Consider the following 18512-nt stretch of genomic DNA (forward strand, 5'->3'; position numbering starts at 1 on the left):
ACGAACTCAAAACTGTGGGCGCACAGCAGCGAAAACAATAACGTTCAAGTTTTTATAGTAGGATACTACGGCTTAAACATCGGTTCGGTCACGAGCATCTATGCGGAGGGCAAGTTCGTCTGCTCCTCGCGCAGGGGGTAGCGGTGACGTCAGAACGCCGAGCCCTGATTGGCTGATCGCGACCCCCTATCTGGGCGTCGTCTGCTCCTTTGCAACGTCGTCTGCTCGCAACATCGTCTGCGTCTGTCTTACCTTTCCTGCGACTTTCGGTAGTGCAGAGGCCAGACGCTAGGTTCACAAAACGATCTTACGCCAAAAATATGCGTAAGACAAATCTTGATAACAAATTCGTATTCACGAAACGAAATTTTCGTAAGTTTTGCGCAGGTTACGGCGAAATCCTACGACAACTCCGAAGCTGTCTTACGCACTTCTTACGACCAAATCAGCATGGCCGACAGCGTCGCGGTCGCGACGACCAACGGACGTTTATTTTTCTACGTGCGCTTCTCAAGCGTCCCGACTTCAAGCCGCGAGATAAAAGTAAAAAGTATTTGAAACCGACCACGACGAACAAGAACGCTGGATCCACAAACACTCGGGAAAAGCACCAACGGCCACGATTCCCCCGACAACGACCAAGCGAGCACGGCAGATAGGCCTAGCAGGCACTCCGACTCGGCGACCGTCTGCCCACGACCGGCTGGCGTGCTGAATGGAATATGCCCGCGTGACCCTTGTGAACCCTTCCCGTCTTATACCTTGATCGGTGACCTCAATTTTAGATTAAGAGGGTAATCTCTTCCTCTTGTCATCTCCTTGTTTTCCGAGGCAACGGTGACTCTCGCCGGTAATAAAGTGGTGAATCTCCGACAGACGCAGGAAAGGTAAAGCATCCATCGCTTTGACTAGCGGACGTAAAGCAGACAACGTTAACTGCGCCAACCCGCCGACGCCGTTAAAGAGTGAGGAGTCTCGCCGTACACGAAAGGAGGGAAAAAGTATTTGGGAGAGAACTTGCGGACACTAACCACCCTCACTCTCGGTTCTTAGCAAACAAACCTCGGCGCCTCGGGACACCTCGCCAGTGAGTCCTTTGACTTCTCCCCTTGACGCGCGTCTGCTACTTGTTATGCAAAACAACGTACCGCTCGAGTTATTTCGTCTGCCCTCTCTGAAAGGCGAAGTCGAGCTCGCTCGTAAAGACCTGCACTTCCGAAAGTCGCAGGAAAGGTAAGACAGACGCAGACGACGTTGCGAGCAGAGGACGTTGCAAAGCAGCAGACGACGCTGAGATAGGGGGTCGCGATCAGCCAATCAGGGCTCGGCGTTCTGACGTCACCGCTACTTCCTTTCTCATGCGCAAAAGACGAAAATGAGCCCACTTGCGAGGCGTATAGCTTCGAGCGGCGATTTGTCTCGACTACAAAATAATATGAACGTGATCTAAAGGCGGCCTATGTGATTTTATATTGCAATTTAAGTACACTGCGTGGCACAGTTATAGCGAGCAAGACATGGACACCCTTTTGGACGCTGCTGATAAATGGTGGTGACGAAAACCCAAATCGACTACGGATGGTAATGCCAACCATAAGCTTATTTGCTCATATTATTAGTTTAAATGACAGCGTTCACATTTGATCAAGGAGCAAGAAAAATCGCCGGTGGCATGTTTCTGCTAACAGAGTCACTCTTATCAGGTCACTAATTACTTCCCTAAAATGATAAAAAAATACAGGCAATTTCAGGCGAAGGCCAACAAAATATTTATGAATGTAACGACACTCGTTTGAAATTACTTTGTAATAACTCATTACCAGGGTGAAGCAATTGTTTCCTCTTAACAGCATACGTAGCAGAAAACAGCAAGGTATTGTTTTAACCTGATTCAAGTGTTGGCGATTTGAAGTTGCATATTTTCTGGCCCTAAACTGATTGGGTTTTGCCCTTAAAACAAGTATACAACTCTGTAGGTGTACGCTTTATTCTACGCATTATTGTACCGTAATGACGGAATAGATTAAACACTATCGAGTCGATCCCCACATTTCCTGTTCCTGTATTAAAATTAAGCTTTTTCATCCCTTCTCTTAAGCTATTTTCAAGTAGATAGAGCTTAAATAATCGCTTGAATGCTATCAAGAATAAGAAATTGACTAGTTTTACTAAAATTAAACGAATTCAAGAACTAAATAGATTACAAACTGAAATCCGAAGTAAAGTCACATTTATGGTAATCAAAGGGACAAAATTACATAAATTCAGTAATTTTATTACTGTGACGTTATCACTGCCGCACTGAACAACGTTATCATCTACAATGAATTGTGATCCCGCGGCTATAAGAAAAGTTATGTTTCTTGAGTGTCGTTTCCTTTCAACATTCAAGCGAACACTTTCATTCCAACGCAATACGCGCCGTGAATTTATTTTGAAGGAGGAAAACAACTAGTCGCGATCATCAAATATTTTTTTTTTTGTTTAATGTGAGCATTACTCATTTTAGCACAGGATATTCCTCCTTGACTCTGCCATAACAGGGATCGGGGTCGAACGACGAAAGTCTGTGAGACGTGAAGATATTTGCTACTGCATATGACGCACCTATAAAATTTTTTATGCCACTTGCGTTGTATAAATTTTGCTGTAATAGGGATGGGGTAGCCTGCCAGATCCTTAAGTCGACGCGAGTTACGAGCGTTGATTGAGATTGAATTCGCGAGCGAGCGATGACACGGCAACACGTGCGGTAGCATCGAGTGTCCGTGTTCCTCGCTTTCGTTGAATCCACAGCCATCGAGCTGTCGTCGAAGATCGGAATGCTCACGCATTCAACGACGTTTTCTGCAGATGCGTGTCGTAACACGAGCTGCGTCCAGGGACCGGAATTGAAAGGAATCGCCAGGGAAGTAGCCGAGTGCAAGCCATGAAAGACGCAGAGAAATGTGCGGAGGACACCACGGCGCCTTCAAGAATGCCGAGTCATGGCCCAGACAGCATTCACAGCTGGATGACGGCGGGTAAGTCACCCGACTATTTCACTCTTTCGACGCCAGCATTTCAAAATGGGGGACAGCTTGCCAATCCAAATGTACAACGTGCACGTCTCACCTCCCCCGACAAACAGCTTAAAAAAAAAAAAATAAATAAAAAAAAATCCATCAAGAACACAACAAAAATAACGATAGTAATTTTTTTCAAGTTTTTTGTTATTGCAAATATAAATTGCGAATTCCCGAACAGTCATCCTCCGCCGCAATATATCGCTATGGGGCGAAGCAGATGTCAGTTTCATAATTATCCGTTATCTCAATCAAAAGTAGTGTTATTTTCTGAAGATTGCATTGGGGGGAGAATGGGGCCCGTTTTCGTCCAATTTTGGTAATTGGCACAATTCAGCTCCTTGTAGTCACGATCTCAGTCGGCCTCCATTTTCCAATGAGAAATTTCAGAACATTGGTTATATTGCTTCATTTGGACGAAGGATGGGCATTCGGCGATGCGGGGTATCTAATTGAGGGGAAAAGAACCCAGTAAATTGTTGTGTGGTACACCCCGTAGATATAGCGTGGTGTGTAAGGCATGGCATAACAGTTATACTCCCTCCGACGTTCAGCGCACAGAACTTTGCGCCCCATAGGAGCGCATGCAAAGGGAAGTAGCGGCAATGCAAGGAGATCCGAGCCCGGAAAGGGGGCGCTTATGACAGGTGGATACGCGTTCCGTGCGCTCTCCTTGACGGTCGTTATGCACTTTGATTTGTGAGCCACTCCTTGTGGTCTGATCCGCCAAAGACGCTTTTTCGAACATTTGCTCGTCGTAGAGCATACTGCAATTCCATGAGGATAAAATACACATAATTCCCTTTATGCTAAACCAGGTCATACAGAACCCTTTATATCATATGCCTCCGAAGATCAAAGACACTCCTCGTTCATACCTGCTTATCATACAAGACTGCAATAAACGTCTTAGAAAAAAAAAAATAATTGACCACCGTGTGCAGTTGGAAATCCGGTTCTAATTCGTGCATAGGCTTTACGGGTTGCGTGGTTTTTTGCATCATTAAATTAGCATTTAATGTTCTTAATGCGTCGCTTTCTTTTCATTGTTTTGCGAATCGTTTAAAAGGAGACTTCAGAAAAAGACAAACTATATACCGTAAAAAAGTGGCAGAAAATCGCTCGTATTCCGATTATAATTCCAAAAGGAAAGCAATGACAGCACCTATCTCTATCCTGGCTTAATAATGATCCACCTCGCTTGCGTCAAGATAACTTGTTATGACCAGGTTTATGACGAAGGACCGGCTATTGCGCAACACGTGAATTGCAAGCTGGTTCTTACTTTTTAGGATGCGTGGCGGTGTGTCTAGAGTCTAGACAAGTATCACTGATCACACACAAAAAAAAAAACCTACAAAAAGGAAGATTTCACATACTTCAAGAATATTGCACTCTTTTAAGAAAAACTTAAAATGTTTCTAAATCAAAAGTTATGAACTTTCGCGCTCATAGTGTCGCGAATCAGGCGAATTGTAAAGCGGACAAGTTGTTCAAGCATTGCGAAGGTTCTCACTTTTACAATCAAACGTGAGGCGTTGTCTAAGTGACGAATGATGAGGTTGTATATATTTTGTCCTGTTTTAAAGATATTGGTTTAGAAATTGTCTTTAAAGAAGCTGAGCTTCAATAGAATGGCTTTCCCACACTGGTCAGCAAGATTACGCGTAACGTAATTTAATTATTTGCATGCGCATACACCAACTCTTCAGAATCATATTATATTGAAGGATAGTTCTTTTTATCATGCCGATACCGACATAAAAGCTTCGATTTCAATTATGGTGTCTGGAAAGCGTCTCTGACTCATGTGTTTAACGCGTCCTCAAACATGGTTTCTCGATTTCCGCCTGATGAAGTCATAAAATCGTCTTGCCGTTGCTTGCGGCGATCCTGGTGGTGGCGCAGCCGCGTCGGTGGCTGCGGCAGGTTCTGCTGCAGGCCCCTTCCCTACTTGACAGCAAACTTCAGCAGCCTAGAGTTGGGACACCGTGATGACAACGACCCTCTCGTTCGCTCGCACGTTTGGCCGGAACTTCTTCAAATGACCGCGAGGATCCCGACATCCTTCAACTTGCCATGCCGGCTGCCGTTACGTTATTTGTGGCCACTTCGCAACTTTCGATGCATGGGCTGTATAGGACACGAAACACAATAGTCAAAAACATGTTTAGGGCAACGTGTTTCAACCAGATACGGTATAGTTGGCTAACGGGCCCTAGATTTTAGATCTCAAATGCCCTAAATAAGACGTGTACACGATGATAGCCAGCCCCACCTCCAACCCCTTCTCCCTCCCAACTTTACTACTGAATATCGTTCGTGAGTCGATGCTCCTTTTGGCCTCTTGGCCGGACTGTGGCTAGAAAAAGTTGCCCCTTGACGCTACGATAGGCGTACCATATTGATTTACAGTTTTTAGGGGCGAAGCTCCTTAGGGTCTAGCCTTGCCCATCCGTCCGGCGTCCGTGCTCACATCAATTGTACTGCCACGAAAATCGGCCCAACTAAAAGAAAAACAAAAAAAAAACGTGCTTAGGAACGCTTGCCTACGAGGCAGACGTCTTAACCATTACGCTACACTCCATTTTTTTTTTCTTTATTGCCTGGTTAGACATTGAAACGCTATAACACAAAAACAAAACTCACACTTGTGAAAATGTTAAAAGCGCGTGAAACTTTGAACCTACATTTAAAAGCGTTTTACACAGACCAATTCATCTAATAAGGATACCCAGTCTGGGGGTTCTTGCAACGCGCGATAGACTTCCCGTATGTACTCGGCACCTTCAATTAAATGGTCTTCAGCGGGGCGTGCCTTGACATCTGCATTGTTCACTTCCGTCGTCGTCCTCCAGAGGACTACGCTACACTCCAACGTTGCATGTAGCCGCTCAACGTCTATACAGGAGAGGGCGCTGCGGTCAAATGCGTATATAATCGCCTTAAACTTTGCATGCATTGGCTCAACGTTTATAGACGAGAGGGCGCTGCGGTCAAATGCTCAACTGCGTATATAACCTCGATCCATACCACACATTCTCTTTCTGACATGGACCGTTGACTTAAGCGGTGGAGATGCGTTTCCATGGCTTCTAGCGGATCCAAGCTGATCCGCTAGAAGAACCACTGGCTCTGCATTTCACCGACCATAAAGCAGTAATAATGAAGTCAAAACGCAACCCGGAACTCAGCACTACCTATGAGCAATAAAAAAAAAAATCAGCACCATCAGCACTATTTATGAACAATAAAATCAGTATCATCCGCATCACCAGAACTTCGCCCCAATCAACATCATTCACCACGTGGAGATGCGGCCTCTCTTTTTTTTTTTTGTTGCAGGCACCCATTTAGGGGCTGAACATATGTCTAACTTCTCTAAATGCTCCCCCTTGAGCCAAATTCCCTCGCATGTGTGGCAGCCTCTCCATGGCCTGCGGGAACCACCTTTTCGAAACGCCTCACTTCCAAAACTGGACAGCTGCTTTCAGCTTAGCAGTAACCGCGGAATGGCGTCCTCGCAGTTTTTTTTTTCACAACCCCAAAAGATGATAACCACTGCGAGCCTAATAAGGCCATATCCATGCACGACCAAACGTCTGACTGGTGTCTGAAAGACGGCCGAACTCGATCAGGCGCCGGTCAATCACTGCGCATTGCATCGTGTGCTTTCGCGTGAGGCCATGATTGGCCGCCATTTGATCGAGTTCGGCCGTTTTTTGGCATGGCGGACGATCAGTTAGACGTTTGGTAGCGCATCAGTATGGCCTGATCAGGCCGCCAATGTTGATGACCTGTTGGGCGCAATAAAAAAAACAAGCCTGCAAGGACGCCATTATGTGGTATTTAATGAACTGGAAGCAGCTGTCCACGCGTGAGTGTGAGGCACCCCCAAAAAGAGGTACCAGCAGGCTCTGAGAGGCTGTCACACAGGTGGCCCGTCGATAAGTTGGACAGATGTAAAGATCTGTAAGTGGACGGTATATCGGTATATGTTGAAAAAATAAATGAACTATAAATCGGTATGGCACGCCACTCACAAAAGCAAATAGGGTTTTCATATGGTAGATAACAATTTCTATAGGTATATTGTGTTCATTATTTTTGTTATTTTTCTATAGAATTCTGTTTGTTATGAAAGTTCAAATAGAATAAATCCTTTTTACAAAACTCTGATAGAGCATGTAGCGCTAAGGAACGTTCTAGTATCCTACCACGACATGTCTAATAAGGTTTATATAAGATTTCTTTTTTTTTTTTTTGCGTGTTCGATTTAGTTTGCCGATTTATTTTGCAACCGGCATAAAATTGCTAGAAATAAAAACAAAAGAAAATATTTAGCAAACTAATGTTTTGTAAACAAAAAGGGAACACTAAATATTACGAAATTAATAAACACGTGTTGAGTTTTCCCCGAAATAACCCCAATACTCTCGCTAATATTTTGTGTTCGAGGTTGGGTGACATGTTCTTGTTTCATTTCTCTCAGCGGCATGTGCGCTTGCGACGTTCTTCGGCGTCGGAGGCAGGCGATCGGCCGGGTTCTTGTACGTTTCCATCCTGGACACCTTCCACACGACTCGAAGCCAGGCGTCTTGGCCGGTCGTACTCATGGGCGGAGTCCTCCTACTGGCCGGTAAGAGAGAAGGTGTTCTTTAGGACTCTTCAAAAGGAGATTTTATTTATTAATTTATTCATTCGAATACCTACATCGCCCAAATCTGGGCATTATTATAAAGGGGGTAAGGCAGTACAAAACAATGGCAAACGATACATAGAGAGATACACAAGAACTATCGTGATGCAGAAATATTGGATATGACATCTTAAGAGAAAAATACAACATACAACATTCTGTACAATATATGAAAACAATGTATAGTGACTGGGACTATTAGAAGGGCAAAGTGAAAAATTATTCAAACAGCAAGTTTTTAGGGCAGTAGGAAAGGAGGAAGGAGCCGCAGAGATGACTTCAGTTGGTAAATTGTTCCATTCGTGTATTGTTCGTGGAAAAAACGAGTGCTTGGAAACGTTAATTCTGCATCTATATTCTCGTACTTTTAAATGATGATCTGTACCGGGCGACACATAACTGGGCTCCTTAATATAACGTTCTTTCTCGATGCCAGTCCTACCGTTTAGAATGTTGAAAAATAAAGTGAGCCTAAGGTACCTTCGTCTGTCTTCCAACAGAGGCCATCCCAGGTTGCGGCGTATTTCAGATGATCTTATAGAGAAATCATAATTGCCGGAGACAAACCGAGCTGCCCGTTTCTGAATACGTTCGAGTTGTTCAATAGTGTGACGGGTATGCAAATCCCATGCGCAGATGCATATTCCATTGGGTCCCAGTGCCTGACTTGTGCGAAAGATGCCAGATGACCGCCGAACTTCCACCAGCGATGCATAAATCTTAGCCTTTCTTGTCAATTTTGGAATAAATGTGCCACATAAAATCCGAACAAACACAGTGAATCCTAACTTTGGCTCATGTTTGGCTATTTAGGATCAAGACTGCTAGGTGACGGCCAAACTACCAGCAGCGAAGAACATATCTTGCACTGCTTTGTCAATCGTGGCCCAAAGTTGCCACATAGAAAAAAAAATGTGAAGCTTAGTTTAGGCACTTGTATTTAAATTTAGGAGGCCAGATATGCCAAATAACAGTCAAACTATCCTCAATGAATCCTAACTTTGCATTTGTTGGGCGAATTAGTACCTGGATACCCAGACTCTGGACAAAGAACGTTTGACCCCACCTTTGCTTTTTCGCATCTTGTTTAAAGTCCTGAATTCCAGGACAAAAAAAGTGTTGGACTCAAGAACTGCAATTCCTCGGATACTACAGACTTTTACAATAACCGCTCCCTGCGCGCCGCCATCATTACCTGCGGAGCTGTGGAACTTGTTCTGAGCATGCGCAGTAGTTCCTTTCTCCCGAAAATCAGACGCCGCGCATGCGTCCACAGCCCAGCAATTCGTCTTTTTTAGCTTTGAGGAGAAGCAACGGAGAGGTGTATTGCAGCCAAGAATCCAAACGTTCTCTGCTGCAACCACCGCACAGTGTTGCGAACGTGACTATAGTGTGTACCAAAGACAACAAACTGCAACAGACAAAGTGCAGCGTCCATGTTATTAGAGCGCAGCGATTTTGGATTGTATTTTTTGTATTTATATACAGATTCTCTTAGGGCCCCAGGGGCGTTACGGAGGGGAGTGGTTGGTTACTGCGAGGCGAAGCTCACGGTTATTGGTCATATTGACGATGTCATCAGGAAGGCCGTTCCAGTCTGCGACATATTGGGGTAGAAGTAAATGCTGATAGGCTATGGACTTGGTCTTGGGATGGGCGATATTGTATGAATGGTCCAGTCTTAAAGAAATAGGTGAATGGGCTAAGAAGTGTCTATTTTAGAATTCAAGGAAGAATGTGAAAAACGCCGTATTTTAATCCCTAAATAGCAAACAGCGCGCTAAGAGTATGCTGACCAGTAAAACCCATAGACTTCGTGTAGAGGCGTTTAACGATATAAATAAATACTGCAAATAATGCTTGCAGCGCCGCAGTGCTGGGCAGCTGTTGAGGGGTATATAGGTAGCGGTTTCAACATATTAAAGGCCGAACACAGCCCCGAGGCAATAGGAAATCACATAGCGGTCAATCGGCAATCATTTCAAGACTTCATGTGGTCTACTTCGTTACAACGTCAAGTAATGCATACGCGAGCGAAATAAAAACCCTTTGTTTCAGGTCTCATTTCAGGTCCGCTGGCTCACAAATTCACAGCGAGGCCTGTGGCGCTCGTGGGAGGCTTCATCTCCGCGCTCGGGTTGATGCTCTGCTTCTTTGCCACCAGTATTCAGTATCTCGTGGTCACTCTTGGTATAGTTCACGGTAAGTACCCCGGCGTTTCCCAGTGTATACGAGGTCTAAATGTTATTTTAGTTCTAAATATTTTTGGGCGTTCTTTTTTGCGGATCAAAACATAATTATGGAGTTTATGGCTCTTATTCTGAAGACGGAATATGTTACATCCTAAATTCCCAAGCATAAATGCACCATAAGCCAACACATGGATATGAATGAACCTTGCTATGAAATGGGAATATAATTGGGAGAGACTTTGAAAGGCAAAATTTGGTAGAGGCGGAATTTTCACTGTGATTACCCCTCTTCGGGAAGTTAACTTTTTCATCTATTATGCATTCGCGATATCTTGTTTTCAATGATGTTGCATGCTAATATAGGTTTATGATGAATTCAGGTGTAACATTTCCACTGCACTGAATAAGAATAATAACTAGAACTGGGGATTGTCTTGCTTGATATGTGCTGCGGAAGCGTTCCACTACTACAGTGTGCTGCCGAAAAATATTTATAGTCCGGCTTTCATATCAAAAATAAAGTACGAATTGCCAAATGCCCAGTTTCCGCCAAAATTAAACACTACCGCTCTCTACATGATGCCAAGGTTTCAAAACAAACCGTTTTTTTTTGTTTAAAGTTAAAAGAGTTTTACTGAAACCTTCACTGAGGAAAGGGGGCACGTTCTCGCTAGATTGAGCCAATGAACCTGATGCATTCACGGACTTCGTCGACCACCATCTTATAGAATATTTTCGAAAATTTCCTATAACTTTCGAATAAGACAACGATTCATTTTGAAACCTTTGCGTCTGGACTGGACTTTGTATAGACTGGGCTATTCATAGTTTATTTGGGCGATTAAAACACTGTAGGGCGTTCTCAGACAAGATCGAACAACCATGTCCGGTGACCAAACAGATTTCGCTGGCGCCATGCCCAGAAGAATTGAACCGCCCTATTGAAAATTCTCATTTGTATAAAAATTTCTGTGTCCAATGAACAGATATGAATCATACAAGATATATGAGAACATATAAGAACCATATAAGAACTATATAAAAAGTATATAAGAACTATAGGGATATAAGAACATGGAAGCACCATATAAGAAACTTGTGAGGAGTTTCTTATAAGTTTCTTATATGGCTCTTATATATCTTATATCGTTATTATATAGTTCTTATATAGTTCTTATATGGTTCTTATATATCTTGTATGATTCATAAGTGTTTATTGGACACAAATCATTTCTCATACAGATGATTTCTTTCACTAGGGCAATCCTTGTTTTGAAAAGAAAAGAATTATCTTTGCGAAAAACATTTGTAAGCACCCTTTCAGTGACGTCCGCGTTTTGCATATCGCGCGATGCTGGCACTTCGGGCGGCTTCCCCTCAAAAACTGTTGTGGCTACGGGTCTAGTCACATTTACTTACACATTAGACATACGAAGGATTCACAGAAAGTATTAATCACTGACAATTAAGACCGTTATTTTGAGAGACAAAATCGCAAATACGGCATATTGAACAATAACTCTCTGGATTAAAGATTGTTTTACTCTGTATCTATAAAAGCTAAGGTCTTCAAACTTTGGCAGTGTGTTGCCCTGTATAAGTTCATTTGTGCATAAAATATTGTATTCCTGGTTAGCGGGACAAATCTACAACGATTCCTAACATAATCTTTAATAACATAGTGCAATATCTGTGTGGCTTTGAAGTTATAAAGCGAGAAATATGGCTAAATTAATGCTAACGCGGTTGCCATAAATGGGGCGTGCACATAACCGTTCTTCACAATTCACTTATTATTAAAAAGCGTAAAAATGCTACGGGGTGGTCAGGAGAAGACAAACTGTCAGCACAGAGGTTGACGGTAGTTTTGAAAGAAAAATTCCTAATACTTTTTCGTACAACCGACCCAAAAATTCCCGTGGGCCGGAGCGATCGAGTGGCGCCATCCTGTAACATGCTTCGCGGTGCCTGTTTTAACAGCCGGCGTGTAGAGTCTCCGTCTACGCGGCGGAAAGGAAGCATCCGGAGCGACTTTGCAAACAAATCAGCCTACAACCTTGACGATATCATAATATAGGAGGTAAGACGCGACAGAACTTGAACCTGCGCCGCCTGTAAGCGCCAATAGATCCACGCAGTAAAAAAAAAAAAAAAAAAAAAAATACGAACAACGCCCAAAAAATGCTAAAAAAAGAATTCCGATTGAATGAGATTGTCTGTGTTTTAATTTTTATGAAAACAGTTTGGAGAATCGTGAAATCCAACTTGAATATGCTCATGTGACCTACGTCAGTGATTGTGCAGCAGGCCACTTTCAGAACAAAGACCGACTACACGAGTTGCGGAGCAACATGTACACGTCAGCGAAATAGAATTTACCGCAAAAGGACTCGGCAAGAGTGCCTGCGATGAAATCGGGGGTCGTGCCAAGCACCAGGCAGCGTTATACAATCTCCGAGGGCCCACCACGTCGGTGATCAAGTCGGCGTCAGAGATGGTTGCCCCACTGAACACTAAACTGCCGAACGTGAAACTAATCCACGTCCCGAAAGCTGACGTTAAAGCGTTCAGGGACATAAAAGCAAAGAGGTGGGACTCAGTTTCTGTTGTGTGTGGAATTCAGCCTTGTCACTTGAGGCAAAGTACGCGGTCCAACAGTTCGGAAATACAGCTGTTTTAGCAAGAACAGTAGACGCAAAAAATATATATCTTTGAGAGTAAAGTTTCCTATGGCTGGGCGAAAAGCAGATCGAGGTCGCGAGCTTGCGGTGCCGCTGAGAAGAAACGAACATTAACAGCAACAGGCAAACCGTGAAAAGAAAGTTCCTCCTCGGAGTGCCAGGAGAGCGCTGTGACGATTCAGGTCGGTGTCCGGCAGAAAGAATGCACTTGACAAGCGCCGAATGTGCACACAGATTCTTGATTCATTAAACTCGTTTCAATTGTACCACTTTAAACATGCGTTCTTTCTTATCACTATTTAAATATGGTCGTCAACAGCTTAGGCTCCCTACAAAGGGTAGGCTCCCAAATTCACTAATCGGAGAAATTTGTATTTAAATTGTAGAGTTGCGCTTCAAATTCGCGTGTAATCTTTTGTATGAATTTGTATTTTTCACGAACTCATATCACAGTGCTTTCTCCTCACAGACATTCTACATTTTTCATACCCTTTCTTGCCATGCTTGAAATCTGCCAACGTCGTATCTATCTCTACTCCCGTAACGACAATTTTGTATCTTTAGCGATCTGGGAATTCAAAATTAAAAATATTTCAAAGCATTTCTGAAGGGCCTGATGGGACTGATTGTGAGCCTTGTTCTGCGCAAAGTAGAAGAAAGATTAAGGTGAACTTCATTTTAAACTGGTTTCTAATTTTGGAAAATCGGTAACCTGTGTACATGTCAGTGTATTTTTTAGAAAGGTTATCGTTTTCAATTTCAATGAGATTTATGCGAATATAAAAAAGTCGCGTCGAGATCATGTTAAAAAATTTGAATTTCTAGTCTTTTAAGATCCTTATTTATAAAGCTCTCAATTGCTTTGTAATCTATAATACATGTTTGCCTCCTTTTATTTTATGTACAGACTCTGTACAAAAAAAAATATCGACCCTAAGGCGACAACAGTTTTTCTTTTTTAAATATCCAAAGGGACGGTTTCACGCAAGTCGCAAAAACAGACAGCGACTTTGTGATTTTCGTTCCTCAAAAGAAATTTAATTTTCCGAAAAAAGGCTTCTAATATGTTTGTTGCGGTTGCGCAACAAATAAAATAAACTGTCTGGTAAAAAAAAAAAAATGTCTACCGGACATGGATGTTTGATCCTATCTGAAAACGCCCAATACAAACAATCTCAAGCAGTTAATTTTTTTTTTTTTCTGTATTTTTTTTTTTTTTTTTGCTTTGTGCGGACCTCCGGGGCGGCAGATCTATTGGCGTTTGCAGACGGCGCAGGTTTGACGTGCCCTAGCTCCTATATCATGTTGCCACCAAGGTTGTAGGCTGAACTGTTTGCAAAGTCACTGTGGTGGCTTCCTTTACGTTGCGTAGACGGAGAGGCTACATGCCAGCTGTTGAAACACGCACCGCGAAGCATGTTACAGGCTGGCGCACCTCGATCGCTCCGGCCCATGGCCGTCTTTGGGTCGGTTGTGAACGAAAATGTATTAAACATTTTCTCTTCAAAACTACCGTCCAGCTCTGTTCTGTCAATCTGTCTTTTCCTGATCACCGTGTAGCATTTTTACGCTTTTTAATAATACTGAAATTGTGAAGAACGGGTATGTGCACGTCCCATTTATGGCAACCGCGTTAGCACCAATTTGGCTATATTTCTCGCTTTATAACTTAAAAGTTACACGAATATTGCATTATGTTTCTGCAGATTCTGTTACTAGACATTATAAACGTTAATTTCGGAGATTAAAAAAAAAAAAAAAAAAACTAAAGTGGATTTTTTTTAAATGATTTTCAAATCAATGCATATTTAGTGAAATGCCCATACTTCTTGTAAATCCTTCCTATGCCTAATTCGTCAGTAAATATATCTAAACCCGTAGTCACAACAGTTCTTTTTAGAAGCCGCCCGAAATGCCAACATCACGCGATACCCAAAACGCGCACGTGACTGAAAGGGTGCTTACACTTTTTTTTTTTTTTGCAATGACAATCTTTTTTTTTTGTTGTTCCAAGGATTGGCTTTATTTTTCTGGGCATAGAGCCAGGAAATTTTATATTTTCCATCAATATTAAAAATGGTCACCGGACATGGTTTTTCGATTTTATCTAAAAACGCCCTGAATATTTTTTGAGGGACGTTATATATATGCTTACCGTAAATGATTATGTACTCATTTTACCTGTGAGTTTTTATAAATTGCTATTCGGTGTCTTCCTATTGAAAATACGAATATTTTTATATAATTTTTGAATAATCATAATAAAATGTATATGCTACATATGGAGCATATAAGTTTTTATAAGTAATCCTACATTTCTTAGATGTTCATTAAACACATTATACAATTGCTTTTAATATAAGTCATTTTAGATATTTTTAACACATGGGTCACAAAAAAAAATAATTTGTTTCTTCTGTCCTTTTCACAACATATCCCCAGCCTTTACACCCATCGATCATTAATTTTTGACTCTACGACATCTGTTATAACACACGGCTTAAAAATTCTTTTGGTCGGCTCTTTAGTTCCCTTTCCTTAATGAGCTGCATTTTGTTTCAGCCATCGGAAGCGGCATGGTGTTCGTGGTGATCCCGACGGTGATCAACGAACACTTCCTCAAGTACCGGGGTCTGGCCATGGGCATCAACTTCGCGGGTTCCACAATGGGCACCTTCGTTTTCCCCAAGCTCCTCGAGTTCTTCTCGCACCACTACGGATTCCGGGGCGCCCTTCTACTTTTCGGCGCCCTGTCTCTCCACTCCATCGCATTCAGCCTATTTCTGAGACAACCTGTCTGGCTCAAGCGTCATTTGGCCGAACAGGCGGCGCTGGCGGCCAAGAAATTTCCTTTAGAGAAGGAAGACCCGCGCGCCCAGGACGCGGACGTCAAGAAAGCGCCTGTCAACACGGGGTCTTTCCGTCACGGATTGACAGTGTTTTCAAGTCCTATGTTCTACGTGATAATGTACTCATACATCGCGTTCAGTTTTGCCTTTGAGTGCTACATATCATTTTTGCTGGATTTTGCCATTGACCGGGGAGTCCGTGTATCCCACGCCGTCACCCTGCTTTCGGCCAGCTCCATTGCAGATCTTGTCGGGAGGCTGACCTTACCCGCAATGGCGGACGGCAAGATACTGTCACGGAGGACGTTGATCACAGCCAGCTTTATAATGCTGGGAACTCTCTACGTGATGCTTCCGTACGCGATGTCTTACGGTGCCGTGTTCGCGATGGCCACTGGGATAGCCTTCTTCATCGGCACCAGCGTGGTCCTGTTTTCCGTACTCCTCGCCGAATACCTGGGCATCGAGAGAGTGTCCATGGCCTATGGTATGGTGTCAGCTTCGGCGGGAATGACGTCGCTCGGAAAACCTTTTGTTGTTGGTAAGTAAAACCTATGACTCCCTATGGTTATCGGGCGAAGTTTGCCTCATCATTTATGTGCACATACACTGAGTATCCGTTTGAAGAACACCTCATTGTTCTACAATGGATCTTAGCGCTGTAAAACAAGCCAGAAAATAAGCGCCCGCACAATAGAAAGCTTTAATGCTCACCGAATGTGCATTTAGATGGCGCATTTTTCCTGGTGAACCCTTAAAACGTAGCTGCTTTGACAAAAACAATTATACCAAAAACTGGAGAGGGTTAATGGCGGTCGTGTTCGCGGATGACCGAGTTAGCTATAGTTCTAACTAGTGGCACCATCTTCCGATATGTGATGCCAACAGACGGCGTATGCAATTCCGCATATAATGGATTCATCGCTAGATCGAAATAAAGCTGCAAATGTTTATGTTCACGTTTCTTCCTTTGTGAATCGTTCTTTTGTTCTTTCTGACGGACGCCCTAATCTCATTGGCTGCGAAGAGATCCTAAGATACTCGGACTCGACACTGCTAGCGTTACAATTATGCTGTCGGTGTCGATAAAAATATCAGGTAAACAATAATTGGGCAAATATTTCACAATCCTGCCGGATTCAAGAATGTACACTAAACTGAAACATTTCTTTCTGTCTTAGACCCTATATGTTTTTTATTCTTTCATGTTAAGAAAATTAGTCTGCTTTTATGAATTCAGGTTGTTTTCACTTCAGATTGGGCACAACGTGTACAAAAAGGTTTATCTCGTTCCTCGCCGCGTGCCCATTGACACCTCTTAAAGTTTCAGCAAGAAATAAAAGTGCTTTGTTTATACCTGACAAAGTCATCTTTATGGAGAATACGATTTCGTTTCAGTATATTTCGGCTCAATCAATTATGCACTAAGCCATATTCCGCGTCTTCAGGTGCCAGACAGTGTGGCATGTGACGATATCTAAAAAAAGATGATAAAATTTGCCAGATTTATTGAGTTTTCTGCTAAACCGTCGCCTTGATGACGTTATTTTCTCATTATTTGTTGAGTCGTTGGTTGTTAGTTTTTACATAGGTTTTTTCATAAATTATGTGACTTTAAAAAATTGCGCCGCGCGGTAAAATGTGCGCTTCTATTCTTGCAGGTTACTTCCGGGACGTGACTGGATCATACGACAACCTCTTCAGGCTTTGTGGCTCCATCGTCCTTGGAGGAGCCGTCATGTGGATTATCGTACTCATAAAAGAAAACAGCAGAAACTGCAAATGGATATTGGAAAAAACGCGTGTTGAGAAAGTTAACATAGTACACGTCCTAGGCGTCTTACCAAATGGTCACGATCAGTGAGTGTTTGAATGTTCTTGTAGTTAACATTGTTGTTACAAATAACTGTGCTCTCTTTTTTTTTATCAAGATTGTGCAGCGCAAAGTATTGCCCAAGCAATTGGAATTGACGGAATATTAGCCGGCAAAAAAGGGGGGCAAGGCAACTCTCGAAATAAAAGCTGGTGTACAAGTACCTGGAGTTAAAGCATGACATCGCCCAGGATCTCAGAGCAAATTGTGTTCTTAAACGTTCGGAGTGTGTACAGTAGGACCAGAACAACGCAAGAAAATGAACGTGATTGAAAACTGGTTAGGTAATACCCTGGCGACCGCATCTACCATGGACGAAACACTCACGTCTTAGCTCTCCATTTGTCTGTCCCTTATAAGTATTATTTCTGCCTGTCTTTTATTTTGATCCTTTTTTCAGCCAGATAATGTGGGTCGCTAGAGCAGTAAAAAAGTTCAAACATCGTAGCACCTACACCTGAAGTGCGTGAAGGTGTTTCTAAGTATTCGCCGGGATCTCTTCCCTTCAACATTAAGCTCATAAAATCACGTCTGAACTTTGCTAATACTTATACCACAAAATAGCACTGTCTTTGGATTCATGAATAATGCCGTGTACAAATTGTCTGCCCCCCCCCCCCGCCCTTCCCGTGGCAAAACGCTAATTCTAAGCCGAAATGTAGCTTTAGCGGTCTGAACTAGATGCAAAAGTTCTAGAACTAACTGTTAGCTTAACAAATATTTATGTAATTTTTTTTTTAAATTTTTTAATGGCAAATAGACGGCCAACAGTGCTGTAATTTGGCCATTAAGAGAGCCGAATGGCGCAAATTACAGAAAAACTGCCCCCACTTTTTCCTTTAAAGATTAAAAAAAAATCTCCATTAACTTTTGAATAAGACAACGGTTTGCTATGAAAATTTGGCATCTAATTTAAACCGTTAACGCTATTTTTGGTGCAGAATGATGTTCGGCGATGCATAGTTTTTGTAAAAGGTGTAGAGAAAAAAAAACCTTGTAAATATTTTGTGGGGACTCACTGTACAAGTTAAACTACCAAGGCTGTGACGCAGCGTACTGCATAGGCGAAACCGGCCTAAAGCACCGTACCTGATTACAAACCCAAACGGGACAATGCATGCGGAAAGGCCAAACATGAAACTTGTTGACCATT

The 18512-nt window shown here is 42.7% G+C and overlaps 1 protein-coding gene across 4 annotated transcripts in view; it reads left to right on the forward strand.

Moving 5' to 3' along the window:
• The window catches only part of LOC8027270 (monocarboxylate transporter 9), a 48248-nt gene extending 30726 nt beyond the window's left edge, over positions 1–17522 (forward strand). For all 4 annotated transcript variants that reach the window (XM_029982614.3, XM_040222583.2, XM_040222582.1 and 1 more), the window contains 5 exons: positions 2854–3023; positions 7558–7704; positions 9823–9966; positions 15200–16027; positions 17148–17522. In XM_029982614.3, coding sequence (XP_029838474.2) covers positions 2930–3023; positions 7558–7704; positions 9823–9966; positions 15200–16027; positions 17148–17350 — 1416 coding nt within the window. In that variant the 5' untranslated portion in view covers positions 2854–2929 and the 3' untranslated portion in view covers positions 17351–17522. The remainder of the gene's footprint in view (positions 1–2853; positions 3024–7557; positions 7705–9822; positions 9967–15199; positions 16028–17147) is intronic.
• Positions 17523–18512: the final 990 nt, after the last annotated feature.

Source organism: Ixodes scapularis, unplaced genomic scaffold (assembly GCF_016920785.2).
Source record: "Ixodes scapularis isolate PalLabHiFi unplaced genomic scaffold, ASM1692078v2 PGA_scaffold1__304_contigs__length_218370807, whole genome shotgun sequence".
Classification (NCBI taxonomy): domain Eukaryota; kingdom Metazoa; phylum Arthropoda; class Arachnida; order Ixodida; family Ixodidae; genus Ixodes; species Ixodes scapularis.